At 36.3% G+C, this 19508-nt stretch overlaps 1 protein-coding gene across 1 annotated transcript in view; it reads left to right on the forward strand.

Annotated features, from left to right (window-relative positions):
- The window catches only part of LOC140157138 (uncharacterized), a 37979-nt gene extending 19219 nt beyond the window's left edge, over window positions 1–18760 (forward strand). The window contains exons 17-31 of the mRNA XM_072180221.1: window positions 495–866; window positions 1375–1563; window positions 2709–2840; window positions 8366–8566; window positions 9046–9156; window positions 9995–10177; window positions 10426–10563; window positions 12278–12568; window positions 12957–13136; window positions 13420–13536; window positions 14697–14867; window positions 16023–16168; window positions 16664–17527; window positions 17756–17906; window positions 18488–18760. Of these exons, the coding sequence (XP_072036322.1) occupies window positions 495–866; window positions 1375–1563; window positions 2709–2840; window positions 8366–8566; window positions 9046–9156; window positions 9995–10177; window positions 10426–10563; window positions 12278–12568; window positions 12957–13136; window positions 13420–13536; window positions 14697–14867; window positions 16023–16168; window positions 16664–16819 (2387 nt within the window). The 3' untranslated portion in view covers window positions 16820–17527; window positions 17756–17906; window positions 18488–18760. The remainder of the gene's footprint in view (window positions 1–494; window positions 867–1374; window positions 1564–2708; window positions 2841–8365; window positions 8567–9045; window positions 9157–9994; window positions 10178–10425; window positions 10564–12277; window positions 12569–12956; window positions 13137–13419; window positions 13537–14696; window positions 14868–16022; window positions 16169–16663; window positions 17528–17755; window positions 17907–18487) is intronic.
- The last annotated feature ends 748 nt before the right edge of the window (window positions 18761–19508 follow it).

Below are 19508 nucleotides of genomic sequence, written 5' to 3' on the forward strand. Positions count from 1 at the left end.
ATACACAACATCGTCAGCTGAAACGTTATATAATTTTTTCAGTATAGGTTCTTACCATTTTTGTCACTTTAGTCCCAATTGTGTACTTTTACAAATATATTGAAATTTTATTCATTACTGAATTAATATTTTATATATTTATATATTTAAAAATTCAAAGAACAGGCCTTCCAGAATAGGTAGTCGTTACTCTGAGTTTCATGCCTAAAAAGGCAATCGTCAGACGACACGATGAAATGCTTTGGGTGGAAAACCATCTCTTGGGAATGTGGTATAATATATATTCCATGGTGTCAACACAGCCAAAGTCTATCCCAGAGTCAGTCTGTCTATCGGAGATAGTTAGAAAGTGCTCAACTGCAAAAACAGGAGCGTAATAACAACATTTTACTCATAGTTAGACTATCTATGAGTAAAATGTTATTTATATATTTATATATTAATATATATCTATATATCTATATATTTATATATTTATGTATTCATTATTTCAGAGTGTCCTGTGGATTACCTGACATTTGATAACTCCTGTTATAAGATCTACACTTCTACCGCCTCAAGAGATGGCGCCTCCAGTGCTTGCACTGCAGCGAATAGTCATCTAGTCGATATAACCTCTCAAGAAGAACAAGACTTTTTGGTCGGACAATTATCACAAGGGGATGGTAATGCGTGGATAGGACTCTCGGCACAAAATACCAACGACCCGTTGTACTGGACAGATGACTCACCACTTGATTTCGAAGCATGGGATGGAGATGGTAGAGAGGACGGTGGCACGTGTATTCGGATGAGTAAATGGAGTAATTACGAATGGGATGATAGAACCTGCAGTAATAGTTATAGATTTGTTTGCGAGTTTGAATGTAAGTTGTTGTTTTATTTTTAAGTTGATTTTGACATCTACGAATTTAAACGCTTAAGATTACTTGGACGTAGATTGACCATTAACCGTGACCTAGTGGTGGACGGTATCGCGATTCGATAAATTATAGGCATATATTTTACAAAAGATCGTAATGCTGTCTTCAACCGTCGTTTGTGGTGATTTGACGCAACTATTCTGTCGGTCTAAGTTTCTAAATATTATGATTATTACTCTCTTGGTATTATATCCGGGATTGATAATAATAGATTTCATTGGTCGTTAAATGAATACGCGTAAGACGATTGCTTGTTTGTTATTGCTGGCTTTGCTATTCGTTGATTTAAGTCTACCGCGAAAGTTTGGACGTTATTAATTAATTAATTTATTAATTTATTAATTAATTAATTTATTTATTTATTTATTTATTTATTTATTTATTTATTTATTTATTTATTTATTTATTTATTTATTTATTTATTTATTTATCTGATTATTTTCCAACACAGTGGGTTCCCCTACACAATCAAATATGTGCACTTGTAACTGTGATGCCCAAGACGGGATCAGTCGAAGTGATGAAGGCTGGATTACTGATAAACAATTCCTTCCCGTATCTGAGCTTCATTTTGATGATAATACTAAGTCTGGCAGTGAAGGATTCGTTACTCTTGGAGCTTTCCAGTGTCAAGGGATAGGTAAGAATATAAGCGTAGATCGGCGAGTAACACGAATACCACTACCGGACTTTTTCCAGACATTCCAAGGAAAAGTCAGTATCGGTTTTGTAATATGTTGGCAAATACTGCCTGTTTACTTGGTAGTGCCAACCAGCATAAGTGCCATATCGGCAAATCTTCTTGAGTGTCAGATCAACCAAAGTATTTTGAAAAGCAAAACATTGAAGTACGTAGCAGCAAAAAATGTCAAATACATCTTTGATTCTAACGATAAGCAAGTTAATGTATATGGTATACGGGTTTATTTATAGACCCTATCGAATACTATGCCACTCGTCTTCATTTAAATAAAATTATGCTCTCCGTAAGGTACCACGGGCAATTCGCATGATAATACAGTACAACAGGTGTAGGTATGAATGGTTGTGGAATCGAACTAGAGACCTGTCCCTCTGTAACTTAGAACTTAGAACCAACATGTCTACCATTTCAATTGTTGTATCGTTCCGGTTGAGTTTATTCGATAGGGTCTATATATAAGAAGCATCTATAATTCTTATAATGCAAAAATACTCTCAGTAATCTTTAATACAAAAGGCCAGATAAACTATAATTCCATTGACAAATAGAAAATACTACATGACCTTTTGCCCTCCGAACCGTTATCATTTACTAGCAATTTCAATTCCGTTTACGTGCAAGACATCTAACAACCTAATACTGGTTTCATACTTTTCCTGCCGCTTGCCACTTTGTCGCTCAGATTATGATTTTGTTTCACTGCGCAGTCGCACCAGAAACGCTAGCGGCAGCATCGCTACCTGAGTCAATTCGGAGCGGTGCCGGCCGCTCTGACATATGAGAACAAAATACGATTTTGGAGCGGTACAGGGCTGCAACATTGGCTTTCAGAGTCATGCCGCTGCCGCTCGGCGGTGTGCCGCTCCGCTTGCAGAAAAATACAAGCGGCAAGCGGCAGAAAATTTGACACCAGCGTAAGGCAAGATAGGCGCGATTAATCAGGGAAGTTGAGACTACAAATTCCCTAAAAGATTAATGACATAATACATTTAATTTCGTGACTTCTTACATCGGGTTGTTCAAATACGTACAATCTGGGGTATAAATCGGGTCCTTCTGAAATGTACGATTTTGTTTTTCAGATATACCAATGCTAGCGTCATGCGACGAATTACGTATTGCCGGGTTCAACTCTTCTGGTTGGTATGATATTGATCCTGATGGTCCAGAAAGTCCACTGTCTTCATGCAGCGTTTATTGTGATATGATTTCAGGTAAGAACACCGGGGTGATTTCGTATTGATTTTTCTTTCTGCATTTGTAGTTAATTTAACATCCGACTCTCTATTAATAAATGTGTTCGCATTGTCGCCATACAGAGGGAACTAATCATGGTTAATCGTACCTTCGCATGCGTCACTATAATTATATGATACTATCGAGCCATTAAATTTTTTGATTGACTTGAGAAGGGCCATAACATTTTGACCTTAATTTTGAAGGAGGGACATTGATATTGTTCCTCCGATATGAGGTGGGCTTGAGAACTTTTTGTGCAAAAATATATATAAATCCTCCGTTTCCCCCAGGCGTATTTAATAGTGTTCCCTCCCTTAAGTTAAGCATTGTATTCTCAGTCAGATATTGCCTTTTGGCAACGTTACTAAGTTCCCGGGCGGGATCACTTTTTCTGCTTGTCTCTTTTATTATTTGGATCGTGACACTGTTTTTTCATGCTTTACTGAGTATCCTGGTAGACGTGTAGCTGTAAATAGCTTAGACAAATAATTCACGATGCATACACTTCGAAAAAAGTACGAAAGTACAGTGTCAGTATCTTTTCGGTCGGATAATAAGTCCTTGGTCGAGAGCTTTTCGCAAAGTAGTAATCTATAATAATGTTCCATTTTTTGCAGAGCGTTTTTCAACTTTAATCACAAATTATTAAGTGTATACCTAGTCTAATTTCCTTCGAGATGTCTCGACATGTGCTAAACATTACCTGGATAGACGCCATCATTTTTGACATACTTATTTCATATGGTAAACCCTAACCCTAACCCTTACCCTAACCTCTAATCTGAATCATAACCCTACTGTCCTAACCCTTAGAAGTCGTAAGTTATCCAGTCTCTATTGGTGATTGCATGCCGAACCCGGGATGCCGAAAATACGAAGGAATGCTACCGAGTACTCACTAAAACGACCTACATTTCGATTTGGATTTGGAAGATACCTTCTCTTAAATAACAGTATTGCGAACCACCAGCATACATAACTCGATGTAGAGAGTCTTTCCTATTCAGAGGAAATATTGCAATTACACACCTCATTGCCTTTTAACAATAACCATTGACACTAGCACATATCAGAGAAGATGTAAGAAAAGGAGGGAGAACAGAATTATATCCTTGAGATAATCCCGTAGGTAATCCTGTTGCACATATTCATAGTCCTTTATTCTCAAGTGGTGGGTTAACCAACAATTAACAATGAGAGGACATTCCTGAACCTCGTTCAGTTGGGGATGATTTGAAGTGATCGCCAATTATGACCATTTGATATTTAATACCAGCAATGTGAAAAAAAAGAAAGAAATAATGTAGTGCCAAAATAATGTACCCTTTTACGGAAGGAGCAGAGTTGAACAAGTTATAACTCCGCTTCTGCAATACGAATGTCAGGTTATTATTTCCCGTCTTTAAAAAAAATTGCAGGCAGAGGTGGGAATCGATCTCGGTACCTCCCGGTTAAACAGCACTGTTCAAGACCACTAAGCCAACTAAATATCTGTTGTGAGATGTGTGACATTAATCTTTGATATTGCTTAATAGAACAAATCGCAGTATTAAATCAGTAGTAATAAAAGAAGTAGATTCTTATATAGCGGTCAAATTGGATAAAAGGGGAAGTATTTGTCCCTGCTCTAAAGAAAATATAGGTTAGAAAATTATCAAATAAATTAAAATTGAAAATTGAGATTTTATATTTATTTCTTTCACGAGGCGGCATTATCACAGACAAACACTGTATAAGCTAAAAACTCGACCCTCATCACTAGATGCTGTCATAGCTCAATGGTAGAGCATCAGATTGCTGATATCAATATGTTTGGTTCGAGTCCTCCTGCCAGCAATGGTTATATTTATGATTTTAATGCTACGCTAAAAATTTTTCGTTTATTTATTTATTTCTTTATTTTATTTATTTTAGTTTATTTATGTAAATAATTTGATATATTTGAAAGAGGTATTTGAGCAATTCGAAATTTTGGTTTTATAATCATATCAGTACGACAGCAACTTAGTTCACTTCCGGTAATTTTTACCGGCGTGACCTCTGCTATTACGTAACACAATGTTGAAAATCAGGTGGCAAATACGGTTTTTCAGAAAACATCAAAAACATGGAATACACGAGTCGTTTCTCCTTCATTTCCATATTGAGCCCATAGATAAGATATGAAACATGCGTATAAGGCAAAGAATAACGTGTAAAAGTTGAATTATTGTGGAAAAAATGAATGCTTTTGGTGCGCGAGTAGCCTATAAAATGAGAGAAAATGCATGTCACGATCACTAAAATGCTTATATCTACAGCTTTGAGGAAACGCCGGTCTAATGCTTTTCTGTTATGATAAACATTAATTAACCACAGCTTGTATTAAAATTTCAGCGAAAATGAGCGGTGGAACAACCTAGTCGTAGGTTGAAAAGTTGCGTTCTTTGAGTTCTCGTGTCGTAAGCGCACGTTGCAAGTGTCACGATGCTTCACGAAATGGATCCCAGCCGGCGCTGTCTATTATACAAGTTATATTGATTAATATAGCAATTAAAAACGTCTATTGTTATATATTTTATAAATTATGCCAAATACTCTATTGTGTAACAAAATATTGTAGTCGTCAAAGAAGGTAGTATCATCTCATTTAACTGAAGTACAAGCAGTTTTGAAAAGATTGTTGTTGAGTGAGATCCTTGAACATGTTGAACGAGAAATAAGATAGCAAAAGAATACCCTTTGCCCGAACAAGTTGCGATGGCTTAGTGGACAGAGCGAATGTTTGCAGTGCGGAAGGTTGAGAGTTCGATTCCCATGTTATCTTGGTGATGATGTGGAATTTTTCAGTTCGTTTTTCTTTTCTTTTTCCTCTCCCTTTTGTCTTTAATAATATAGGCCTAAATGAATGTCAGCTTGAAGGCCCACTTCTTTCATGATTTATTTTTTGTTCATGTTTAAGCCTAATCCTACATTCGAGTTCATATCTTTTTAAAAAAATGCATTTAAGTTCAGTAGCTTTCAATATGAAATAATCAAATAAAGCATGTCAAACTTAAGTAATTTTTAAAAGTTCAAGAATATATATAGGCCTATCAAATAAAGGAACGTCAACACAGATTTTCACGATTTTTTAATTGGATTAGACGCCTCCCCTATCAGCAACATATTTTATGAGCTTTTATGCATATATCAAATCATGAGATGCACGAATTTCAAACCTAATATTTTGGCATATTTGTAATTTTTACACAATGTCCAACTTACACCTCGGATTACACCTAATTGGAATCAGCCAAGTTCGTTGTCTAGATAGAGCAACTAACTTTGATGTCTTATTAAGACTAATCCCCCATAGAACACCACAGTTAAGCGGTCAAGATATATTAAGTGTTTTCTTTCATTTTTATCTCGCTACTTCTGCTTCAAATGTAACATGAAAACCTTCCTGACAGTTATTTACTAATATTATAAATATTGTTATAATTTTTGGAATAACAAAACTTCAAATTTGCCCGAAATCGTATATTTGGCTTTAATAAAAATATGACAACCAGGATTTAAAAATATGAGTTAAAATCAAATCAAAAATCAAAGAGAGGTGCTTGCGGGGTTCGAACCAAGATCGAACTTGATGAAAGATGAAAGTTTCTTTGCAGGAAAAACATCGGCCGTACAGCTCAACTGATCATACTTTTCCTACATTCGACCTTGCATGATTTTTGAGTTGACACAGTCATGAAAATAACTATAGATACTTGACAAGACCATTAGTAGCCCAGTTCTGAACCTTTTCATTGATCATTCATAACAATAGGTATCTGATGGATCAGTGAAGATAAGAAGGATTAAAATATATCCGTAACCTTGATATTATAGTACATCTCGAGGAAAAAGTGCAATGGATCATGTTTTCATTTTATGTTTCAAATATCCCGCGCATGAAAATTGAGTATTTAACCCAAAAATGAAAATGGAACAATTTATTGGGAATCTGTTTTAACAGATTTTTTTGACATCTTTTTCTGCACTGTATTATACCTAAATTAAGAAATTTGATAAATATTCAAAGAAAATATAGGTAATCCAAAAAATTGTGATTTTTACACATTTTGGGGCAAAAAAGCAAAAATAAGCAAAAATATCAAAATCTGTCTAACAGTTTCATTCATCAAGTCATAACAAACGGCCTACATGCTTAATTTCTAATAAAATATTGAAATTGTGAAAAATATAGGTATTTATTGATTTTCATGTTTTTCTTGCAAATATGCTAATAATATGCAAATTATGAAATTGCAAAATAAAGTTTCTACATAGCATACATCTTTCAAGTGTGATGTTCAAAATGACAGACATCAAAAAGAGATTCGATGAAATGTAAAGGTGTAGTAAAAATTTTGGCATGGACTGTCTGGTTAGGCAAAGTACGGTAAGTTGAGCTGTACAATATATGGCGTTACAGTAGTCACGCACAATTTTCAAAGATAAACATTTCAACATGTTCAATATGCGACTAGAAATATACCCCAACCAAAAATCACGAAATTTTCAGGCAAGCTAACTTTAGTTATTCTATAACATGACACACATTTTTGATTCCGGCGCTTTTTCTTGCTTGATGATATGAACATTTTTGTGTTCGTGACATGCAATTTTTCTCATTTTCCGAGCTACTTTGGACATGTTCAAGCTTCTTTTTTTTCCATTTAATTCAACTTTTACACGTTATTTGTTGCTTTACACAAATGTTTGATATCTTATCTGTGGTCAGGGTACATAAATGGAGCAATATACGACCCGTGTCTTCCATTTCTGGAGCTATTTTGATAAAAAGCGTTTGCCGGCTAAAATTTTAACATTGTGTTACGTAACCCGTATTCACCAACCCGTATAAATTTTCTGTCGAACAAAAGAGGTCACGAAGTTGCTGTCGTACTGATATGGGGTCATTTTGAACCCCCACCCCCTCCCAAATTGCCAAACGCACAACACCTATGAGTTTGCATCATGCATAATGATCAGTACGTCCATGTCATCATCATAAAAAAAGCCATTCTATGTATACCTGACGCCGGCAACTAGACTACTATAAAAAAAAATAGTATCACATCTTTCCTGCTCAATCAAAATAATACTTGCAAATAGATCATAGTTTATTAATCTAATCCTGTAATATATAGACCTGTAATATCACCTGTAATATAGGTGATCATTGTTTACATGGTTTGTTATGGTTGGGATTAGTGTCCGATCTCTGTAATGTAATGTAAATGAACCATATTGATATGCAGGAAGAATCGATCAGGGCGCTAGCTTTATTGTCCTATGAGATGTAGGGCTTAGTGCGAACTGTCCAAGCTGATTGTTCATTTAGTATCATAATCTATTAGGGAAAGATAAACACTATTCAAAATATCAATAGATAAGAAGAAAGAGATTTAGAGATTTGTAATTGAGTCATGCTTGATTTAACAGAAGGTTTTTTCCAAAACCCAAACGTAATGTATTGCCTTCACAGGAGCAACAGTAATCCATCATGATAGCGAGTATCGCCGATTAGCAATCAGTGAAATAGACGTAGCACCTGACGAAGCGTCGTTCCGTCGGCCTGTAACCTACAAGGCACCTATGACACATATAATAGCTTTACTAGAATCGTCATTATACTGCCAGCAATTTATCAGATGGGATTGTCATAATGCTCCTATATGGAATAACGGTGAGTCAGTTTATGTCAGTAAAGAGTATGTCGTTTTACCTATTGCCGGAGTGTCTTTTATACACGCACTTGTTGTTAGATATGCGAGTTGTTGATATTAGCAGAAACGAGGAGTCTCATGGCTTACTACTGATACAAATAGTTCGGGCTAAATGGAACTCTTATCCATCAAAAAGTAAGAACATACAGTTTTGTACTTTTCCAGAATAAATCGTGTCTCGACACTTTTTCGAGGCTCTATTTAACACCATACGAAGAGTGTATTAAAGTGGGCTGAATTTAACATGAACAGTATAATCGAGTTCCTTTATCGGGCTCGAGTTCCTATTAAGAGTCAAATCGGTCTCGATTGGTCGTGATGTTAATAATTAATTGAGACATTTTTTCATACATTAATTAATTAATGTATTCTTTCTTTCATTCATTTATTCTTCATTCATTCAATCATTCGCTAATAATAATATTCACTTATTCCATAGGTGGTACTGGACCGCAGCTTACGTATTGGATGTCTCGAAATGGCGAACAAATGTTGAATTGGGGTGGTGTTAATACTGGAGTAGAAGGCTGTTTATGCGGAACTTCTGATTGTAAGAATGATCGTCATGAGTGGCAATCTGCACTTTAAAATGCTGTATACTTACCTATATATATCATGACTTTAATTTCAAAATTATATTTTCGTGGCAGGAATTAGTCGCGTTGAATGAACCGTAGTGACACCGTAAAAAATGTCAATTTCAACCTCCAACGTGCGTTATCCGCCACGTTGCATCAAAGATGCAAATCACAATCTCTTTTTGATACGGCCGTATGAACCGCGCGTATGAATGAAGTCAAATTATCACACCTCACTGCTGCTTTACTTTAATGATCACTATAGAAACAAAAAGTATCATAATAAGCTACCTCGCTTCGTCACAGGGTAGTTATTTTGAATAGATAGACCGGCGTACGATTACGACGTTTGTAAATCGCAACCGCTCTTTTATTCATGCAAGCGCGCGTTCATTCATTTGTTTATTATGCCGGAGGTATACATTAACACCAGTAGCCCAGCAGCCAACTACGGGTAAATATGTTGACGGGCTGGTACAAATTAAAAATTCCAGCCCGACTACCTGGTAATAATTTAACATACTCGATAATAACATTCAGTATATCGGTCAGATAATAAATATTTCTAGTCGGGCTCCGCTGGTAACTTATATTGGATCATAGTCCGACCTTCTTGTTCCCAAAAGGTTACGATTACGATACGTCCATATGTTTCTGGCTAACAACAAGTTAGACTAATCGATATAGCACTCCAATGTCGGGCATGTTTTTAGCTGTGTCGGACTGGTAACCTTAATTGGTTACCATGGTTATCAGCCCGACTGGCTATATTGCCCGCAATGTTGTAGTAATCACTCCTCGTTCTTGTAGCTTGTGATGGAACCCAGAACCATCAATGCAACTGTGATGCAGATGATGATGTTTGGAGGTATGATGAAGGGCTGATAATTGACTCCAATACATTGCCAGTCACTGAGCTACGATTTGGAGGGATCAACCATTATTTGGCGATGGGGTTCTACACCTTAGGACCATTGGAATGCTTTGGGAAAAGTAAGTTATAGCTTTTACGAAACAATCGTTGAAAACGGATATTGTGCATATGGATTATGGCAATTATTAAGCAGTCTCAGGTACCACAAATTTTATTTTATTCGCCCTAGATTATGTATTTGTAGACACTTCATTAATTGAGTACCTATTTAAAATTCCCAAATCGTTCTACACAAAATCCTTCTTTTTACCGCATCGAACTTTAATAGCAAATAGTATAACCACCACTTCGCGATTCACTCTGCTAGGTTCCGCTACCCCAGTTTTGCCGTCATGCGCAGATCTTCGAGATGCTGGTCACACGAGGGATGGTTATTATTACGTTGACCCTGATGGAATCAATATTGGCGTGGATTCATTTGCTGTCTATTGTAACATGTCCACAGGTTTGTAAACAGACTCTTTGTGATGATATACCTACACATAGGCCTATATTACCTACGTATTGTCACAAAATATCTTTTATAAAATATACCGAAAGATTCGCCTAATAGTGCTACGGGAGTCACTTGACATAAGTGGAATTTAAGGGGGTACTACAGTCCTGTGGTAAATTTGTGACTATTTTTGCATTTTTCTCAAAAAATAATAACACACTGGTAACAAAAGTTACATATATTATTGGGGCAAGGAATCCAATTACTGCACTGAAATTTCAGTGACCCAAGACAAGCTGTTAAGTATAATGATAGGAAATGAGGTACATCCTAGCGGTACCTTATTTCTTGTCATAAATAACGAACCGCTTGTCTTGGGTCACTGAAATTCCAGTGTAGTAATTGGATTCCTTGCTCCTATATTATATATAACTTTTGCTACCAGTGTGTCATTAGTTTTTGAGAAAAATGCAAAAATAGACACAAATTTATCGAGGGGTGTAGTACCCCATTAAGGCATAACCTTAAAGTACCCTCCCGTAAATTCCACCAGCAATAAGGTCACGGAATCTTAAAATTGAAGACTAGCTTGCGTATGCCGTCCTGTCAACCAGTCCAAAAATTCTGTACTGCGCAGGTCAGCAACCAATCACGACGCGCCTTTGTCCTGACGTCAGACATAAACTAGTCTTTTTAATTCAGTCTTCAATTATAATTCCTGTTTAGATTACAAAGGAAGGAGATCTCTATTCCACATGACATGTACCCCAAGGCAAAGAGCCTAAGTGCGCCATTAGGCGAATCTTTACGGTATAGGGATGTTTGACGTGTCATGTCAAAAGCAGACACTGTTGGGCAGGATCGTAAATGGAGAAATAGCCAAAAATCTGTCCGGGGTGATTTGTTCATAATTTCTGTTTGTTGCGAATTTGTGATGTGATGATTGTGATGTTTGTGATAGTTTCAGATCCAAATATAACTGGCATCTTGTATTTTTTGAGACATTTTCACGGTAATGCCTACTCTCAACATTGTCAATAATATTTTTAAAGGCCGATATCTCAATTTCCAAATTTTATAATACCATAATTTACGAACTCAATATCTTCGCTTAGGAATGTCTGATTACATTGGGAAAAACGGTATTGTGGACCAAAATATCTATATATTTCAGATATGTAAAAACCTCAACATTGATAACCTGCCCAAAAGTGTCTGCTTTTGACATGACACGTCACATATATATGTTTTTACTAATAACTTGCAGTGAATATTTAGTAAATTATCGGCGATCATGGATTCAAGAGTATTTCGCATGCAAACCATTGCTGTGACAATAAATAAATGCATAGTTTTATCAATAATAGTTATTTTGAGGAATCAAATCCCTCATCCCGTGTAGCTACATGATTGTAGCCACAATGTATATGAAGGAAAAACGCTGAATTGAAGCTGCGCTAGTCGCATTGGAAAATAGTTCATTTAAATCGGCGATCATGGATTCAAGAGTATTTGACATGTAGATCGAAGAATAACCTCTATGGGTGAAAACAATCCATCTTCTCATCAACAAACTATTTTGCATAGGAATAAGTTGTTCGTACTTAATATGATATTCGGTGCTCTGTCGATGTTACGTGATGAAAAAGCTAGACCCATCAGCATTTGAAATTGTATCTTTAATTCCTCGTACTCTTCTTCACATACGGTATGTCTGTTTCAGGAACATCAATCATAGGTCATAACCGCGACGACAGAGGCCTTATACGTAATTCAGCGCGTGAGGTACTACAGGTAGAATATGACGTAACATTTGACCAGATAGACGCCCTCGTCTCAATATCATCCCATTGCAAACAGCAATTGACATACGATTGTTATGGCTCGAGAATGTGGAATACCAATTCTGATCCGTACGGTTATGTAGCGATGTGGCGATCGAAGACAGGACAAAATCGACACAACTTTGGTATTGGGACGAGGTTGCAGGGATGTCCTTGTTCCCTTGATGGAAGTGAGTCACCAGGAATAAACTCAGTCATAATCAAACGAAATTAAAATATATACAGGCCGCCTACATGTAGGTCAACAGGGTCAACGACCCAGGCTAGTGCCTTTAAATAGGAGACCGTGTCCGAGAAGAGTTGTCCGAGAGACGCAGACGCCAAACGCTAGAACCAATATCCTTTTAAGAAGACCAGCTTGGTGGAAAATATTTGATTCTCCTTTATTTTAAGAATAAGGGCTTTCCAATTTCATCTATCCCCGGGGCTGTGATATTGAATTTAACAAATCGCTTTGTAATAAAAACGATAATTTGATCAATCTATTTCCGTTTTTCTATGTTATCATGGTTTACATGTAGATAATCATAATACATTTTTGTAATCGCCATCTCGTAGGTTGTGCAAACCCAAATGGATATTGTAACTGTGATGCTGATGATTTTACGTGGAGGACTGATAGCGGACTATTTACGGATAAATCTACTCTGCCGGTCGAAACAATGAGATTTGGTGATACCAATGAAGACAAAGAGAAAGGCTTCTACACGCTAGGAAAACTCAAATGCAATGATCAAGGTAAAATGTAATCATAAGCACACTCACATACACTAACGTACTAGTCCCACACAGGCACCATATATATCCGCACACACCTCCCCCGTCACACATCATCCTACACTATAGACACCCACACCACACCCCACACCCACACACATCCATGGGCATCCATCCCACCCCTAATTTGTAATACTTCCGGTGAGATGTCACAAGACATTTCTCGAAATAAAAATCGTAATAAAATAAAATCGTAATGTATGTGATATTTTTTTAAACAATCCAATACTTGTCTATTTTACAGTGTTCAGTTCTTGCGATGAGTTAAAATCTGCAGGTTATGTCACCGACGGTTACTATGAGATATATCCAAATGGAAGATCAATGAATATAGAAATGGTATTCTGCAATATGTCACAAGGTAATATAATGGTATAATGAAATTGTTCAATTCAATTAAAAGTAGTTTTGTGTATGGAATAAATGTATTTATTTGTTTCTCGGGCCAGTGACGCACGAGCATACGTAAATTGAGCTCAAAAAGAAATTTATAATTTTTCACAAAGTCATATCTTAAAATCCTGTTCATCAAAATGAGCCAAAAATACACACAGAATTACTTCAATACTCTGCTCTTCTATACATAGAAAATAGCCATTCTTTTCGACCCATGTCATTAACCAAACAGTTGTCCAACACACACAACAGCAAACAGACCTTGTGAAAATTTATAAGTTCTTTTTGAGCTCAGTTTATAATATATTATTTCAACAATCGCTTAGATTACCAGTCAACGCAAGAACAAAACGACACGCGGAATTATGTTATTGCCTATAGAAAGCTAAAAGGTACATAGAAAATAGTCATTCTTTTCGGCGTCAGGCAGGCAAAATATCATTTTTATGTTTATGAATATGAGCAATAATTGAAGATACAAATTTTTCTCGATTTTTAAATCGAGCATTTAAAAATGTTCAGATAAGTAAAATAATGTTAGTGTATCCTATACATCATCTTTAGAAATCACTGACATAATGGCACCTCGGCATCGAATGAGTGTGATTAAGTTAATGTTCAACAACTCCTCCTATACCTGTGTACAGGAGCCAACCATTATTAATCCGTGATGAATCCACACTTTTACTGCAAATACGCAAACGTGAGCGAGACTACGCGTTACGCGAAAGCGCGTAAAATTCGTCATGCCTGGAACATGTGTGCGTATGCGAGCTTCACAAGTTGAATTCAGTATTTTTCAGGCAGCGGTTAAACATGCAGTTTTATACAGTGGTTTTATTGCTGATATCAACAGAGAATTCATAGAAGTTTTTGCAAGGCTGATTCCTCATGAAATAATCATGTGAATTATACGATCTGTAGCTTCTTTTCGGTGTTGAAAGGGATTCAATCATGTTTCGCCGTTGTTTAACAACTCGCCTCTGGCACGTCTGCGTGGTTTACCACGCAGACGACGCAGCCGCATCGCTGTTAACGGCGATGAACAATGGTGAAACAGGACAGATTATCTTAACCAAATACTCATCACTTTTATACTTTGCATTTTTTTACAATATCACGCAGCATGTCCAGTGTACCGAACTGGCAAAATTTTCTATTATCAGTACCGGTTTCCTGAAATTCCGGATCCCGTAACATCTATAGAATTTTCGGTGAAAGCGGCATCCAACGCTTACATTGCTTTGTCTTCTGAACCAAACATGATTCACGCTGGATATCCACTGTATGAAATAGGTAGGAAACAACAGGATTAATTCACATTGCTTTTCATTTTTTTAAGTAAATACCTAGTAGAAAACAATGCTTGTACTTGGATGAAAATACACTGTCTAATTTGGGTGTGAAATTTGGACGGGCAATCAACTATCAAAGTGACGGGGATGAGTGGACACAGTTCCAAACTATGGCTATTTTGGTGAGGGATTTGACACCAAAAAAGATGGGTCATTGTATGAGAAGGCCAAAAAAGTGGGTCTTTCCGTGTGACTGGGGAAATTCTATTACAAAAAATTTTTGTGAGACTGGAAAAATTCTTTTGGTGAAAAACAAAATTGGCAATTTTTGATTGCCGTCATTGTTATTTACTGATTGCCCCCTCCCCCCGGAATTTGGTTGCACGTTTTGCGCATAATTGGTCAATCAATAGCTATTGTAAGACAATTAACTTTCCCTACCTCCATATTGGCCGAGCATGTTGGAAAGGTTATCTATAATGAAAGACAAAGATAAAGACAATTTATCGCGTCTGACGTCACCTGTCAATCAAACTCGAGCACGGTTTGTTTACAAAGTGTCGTGATGATGACTTGCTGAACGCGGATTTATAACCGGGCGCCGTATTGTTAATTTTGCACCTTTCGACATGCAAACCATCTCAAAAGTTAGGTCTTTCACTTAGGAAACTTTCATAACCGAAGGCACCATGTCCACAATGCCTAGAAATGCTGCTTTTTGCCTTGTAAAAGTACGACATTTTTCGCCATTTGCTGCTATTCCTTTTCTCCGATCAAAGTGTCGTGAGACACTTTAATCGGAAGACCGGTAGATCGGTCTTCCTTTTACGCGCTGATTAACCTGTGTAAACCAATCAAGGATCGTAATTGACAGTGACATCAGACGCGATAAATTGTTTTTTATCGCTAGATCGGTCTTCCTTTTACGCGCTGATTAACCTGTGTAAACCAATCAAGGATCGTAATTGACAGTGACATCAGACGCGATAAATTGTTTTTATCTCTGTCTTTAATTATAATAGGAATTTTGACACTTTTCGTATTGCATTTACGTAAGAGCCACTAGACCTCGCGGCTTGACATACAATGCTTTATAGTTGCTATCGCAATGAACTTTACCTTAGAGCAGTAGGTCTACTTTTTATTATCTTTTCAGGAATAGGTGAAAACAACGGACAGGCTGTCATACGACGTTGTATCAGTGATACAGGATGTACCATGGCCAATAATGCAGCTCCCAACGTGCTGGATGAAAGAGAACATCGAGACTTCTATATCAATTTTCAAAATGGACACATCCAGGTACAGTGAACATTTTGTATGGGTATTTAAACTTTTTCCAGGATTCCTTTATGTACAGTATTCTGATAGCATCCGATTAAATATTTAAATTCAGTTGATGGTGAAACTAATTAATTTGTTCATTATACGCAACATAGCACTGATTGATAAAAGGCGGACCTTGGGCAAGAAGCCCGTTAAAATCAGGCAGCCGATGCGCTACCTTACGCACCCGTGAAATGTTGTCACCAAAGTCAGTACGGTCTCGAAGCTGATTCTAAAATCAATCCAAGCCATAAAAAATTTGATTTGCAAATCTGATGTCTTACAGAAATGTGGCCCAGAGTAAAGGTAGGGCATGTTACTATTTGAGAATATTTTAATGATCCAAATGGCCTGTGAAGGTTTTGGCTTATTCCGAGCACTGCAACATATAGCTCAATAATACCCTACTCATGCAAGACATCATGACGATACGGTAATAACCGTGTCTTCAATTTTCCTAAACATATTCAGGTTGGTAGAGTAGGAGTCGCGCCATTTGCCGAAGCAGTTGACGATACACCATTGCTGGTCAAGTATGTTGCTTTCTCTACTGCTGATAACATTGAAGGGGAATGGCTATTCCCCCAGTTTTGTAATGGGTTCTGTAAGTATGGTGGTATCAGGTAGAACCAACAAAAGGGTAATTTAAATTATGACATACTGACTTAATATATTTGTACAGGGTGTATCAAAATGATGGTACCCACCAATTTTGATGTTTATTGAAAAGCCTGCCTCTTCCAAATACAACATTGGAGACTCTTGACATTTTCAGAATGTATAGTTTATGGGTAGTTTTAGAATTGATTTACAAATTATTTGGATCTTATATGCAATTTCTGTGTGCTAGGCTTATCCATTATCAATGGAAACTGATGGGTACCAATCATTTTATACAGGTTGTATCATGTGTACAGTGAGCCGACTGTGTTATTCTCTGTTACTGTCTTTTTTTAAAGTCTTAATGATGATAGTTAAATATAGATAAAGTACAGGCAAGTATCATTTTATCATGAAAAAACTCGTGTCGGTGACATAACCGATTATAAAAATATCAGGTATGTATGATTTTGTTTCTTTTCATTTTAATAATTTTAGAGATTATGAGGCTAAAGTGACCGTGAAGCGAGTTTTCTTGTGTTTCAGATACTATAGCTCAGCAACCAATATTATTTAACAATCAAATTCCTGAAAGGGCGTTGGACTATACCAGTCAACTATGTGTTCCTTACAGCCATGACATCAACGAGCTGAGAAGGTAGTGATATTTTGCACAACGCTTATTTCAAATCAGACTGAGATGCGTATCATTGGCCGAGTTAACAGTATAACAGGGTATGTTCAGGAGGAAATGGTAGAAATACCCATTCTCCGTCAAATCCACTAACTTTTGAAAGTTCTTCTTGATTATTTTACCTTGGAAAGATAAATATTAATATTATTGTTAATTAATATAAATATCCGTGCATGGTTGATTATAACTTGTAAATGCTTATAGCACCCCAGTCGTCCTCATTATTAGGTATGTATAAAGCATAATTTTAACAAATCATTTTTTCACAGCTAGATGTGTCCGTTTTCATACAAATTCAGTCTTGAAAGCAACAGAAGAAATGGCAACGCGACCAAACATGTCTCCATTCATGTATGTAGCCTCATGGTGGATTTGAGCTTTTACTTGGTGCTCATGCAGGGCCGTAGCCACACCAGTCAAGTAAGGCAGTTTCCTCGTAATTTTTTGTACGCCGTACTAAAAAGGGAAAGTAAGAGTAACAAAACAGGGGTAATGCCTTCTTCTCTCGTTGTGGTTTTTTTTTCAAATCCTGTATACGGCCCAGAACGCAGATATGGCAAACTATTGTTATATATGAGTATGGTGAGATGCATACCGCGGAAGGTATAGGCATGTTGCCTATGGGGGTCGACAATAAGTAAGGGTGTGTTAGCGAACTCCAAAATAGCGCAGATAGCGCGAGCGTAAACAAAAGAGAGTTCGTTGGTAAGCGCTGACAAATTGTACGCTCAGATGAGCGATGTTGCCGGGTCCGAACGCTGTACCAGCGTCAGCTGATTTAAAGTACGCTTAGAGAGCACAGGCATGGAATATTGCAATCTAGGTGTTGGTAATCTATGGTGAGGTGATACTATGAATATATGGACGACATTCAAAATTTATTTTCGGCAATAGATACAATTTAGTGCCATTTTACCTTTCCCAAAACTAATTGTAATCTCTCTATCATAAGTTCCACACATTCAAATACATACAAATGTTTGCAATTGTGTTCATTTCAGCTCTAACTTAATCGAAAAGCTTTCTTGGAGCAGAAGAGGACTCATGGATCCGCTTCATTCTGGCCACAGATGCATGTAATAACATTGTAAATTAGATGAATGTTTAAAACACAGTGATAACATTGTAAATCAGATGAATGTTCAAAACACAGTAATAACATTGTAAATCATATGAATGTTCAAAACATAGTAATAACATTGTAAATCATATGAATGTTCAAAACACACTAATAACATTGTAAATCAGATGAATATTCAAATCATAGTAATAACATTGTAAATCAGATGAATGTTCAAAACACAGTAATAACGTTGTATATCAGATGAATGTTCAAACACTGTAATAACATTGTAAATCAGATGAATGTTCAAAACACAGTAATAACATTGTAAATCATATGAATGGTCAAAACACAGTAATAACATTGTATATCAGATGAATGTTCAAAACACAGTAATCATATCAATTTTCAAAACACAGTAATAGCATTGTAAATCAGATGAATGTTATATTATTCAGCAACCGGTAATAATTCATTAGTTCATGAAGTATGTTTCAATTGTCCAAATTTTCAGCTCTAACTTAATCGAAAAGCTTTCTTAGAGCAGAAGAGGACTCATGGATCCGCTTCATTCTGGCCACAGATGCATGTAATAACATTGTAAATTAGATGAATGTTTAAAACACAGTAATAACGTTGTATATCAGATGAATGTTCAAACACAGTAATAACATTGTAAATCATATGAATGTTCAAAACACAGTAATAACATTGTAAATCATATGAATGTTCAAAACACAGTAATAACATTGTATATCAGATGAATGTTCAAAACACAGTAATAACATTGTATATCAGATGAATGTTCAAAACACAGTAATAACATTGTAAATCAGATGAATGTTCAAAACACAGTAATAACATTGTAAATTAGATGAATGTTCAAAACACAGTAATAACATTGTATATCAGATGAATGTTCAAAACACAGTAATAACATTGTATATCAGATGAATGTT

The sequence above is a fragment of the Amphiura filiformis genome, chromosome 7, assembly GCF_039555335.1.
Source record: "Amphiura filiformis chromosome 7, Afil_fr2py, whole genome shotgun sequence".
NCBI lineage: Eukaryota > Metazoa > Echinodermata > Ophiuroidea > Amphilepidida > Amphiuridae > Amphiura > Amphiura filiformis.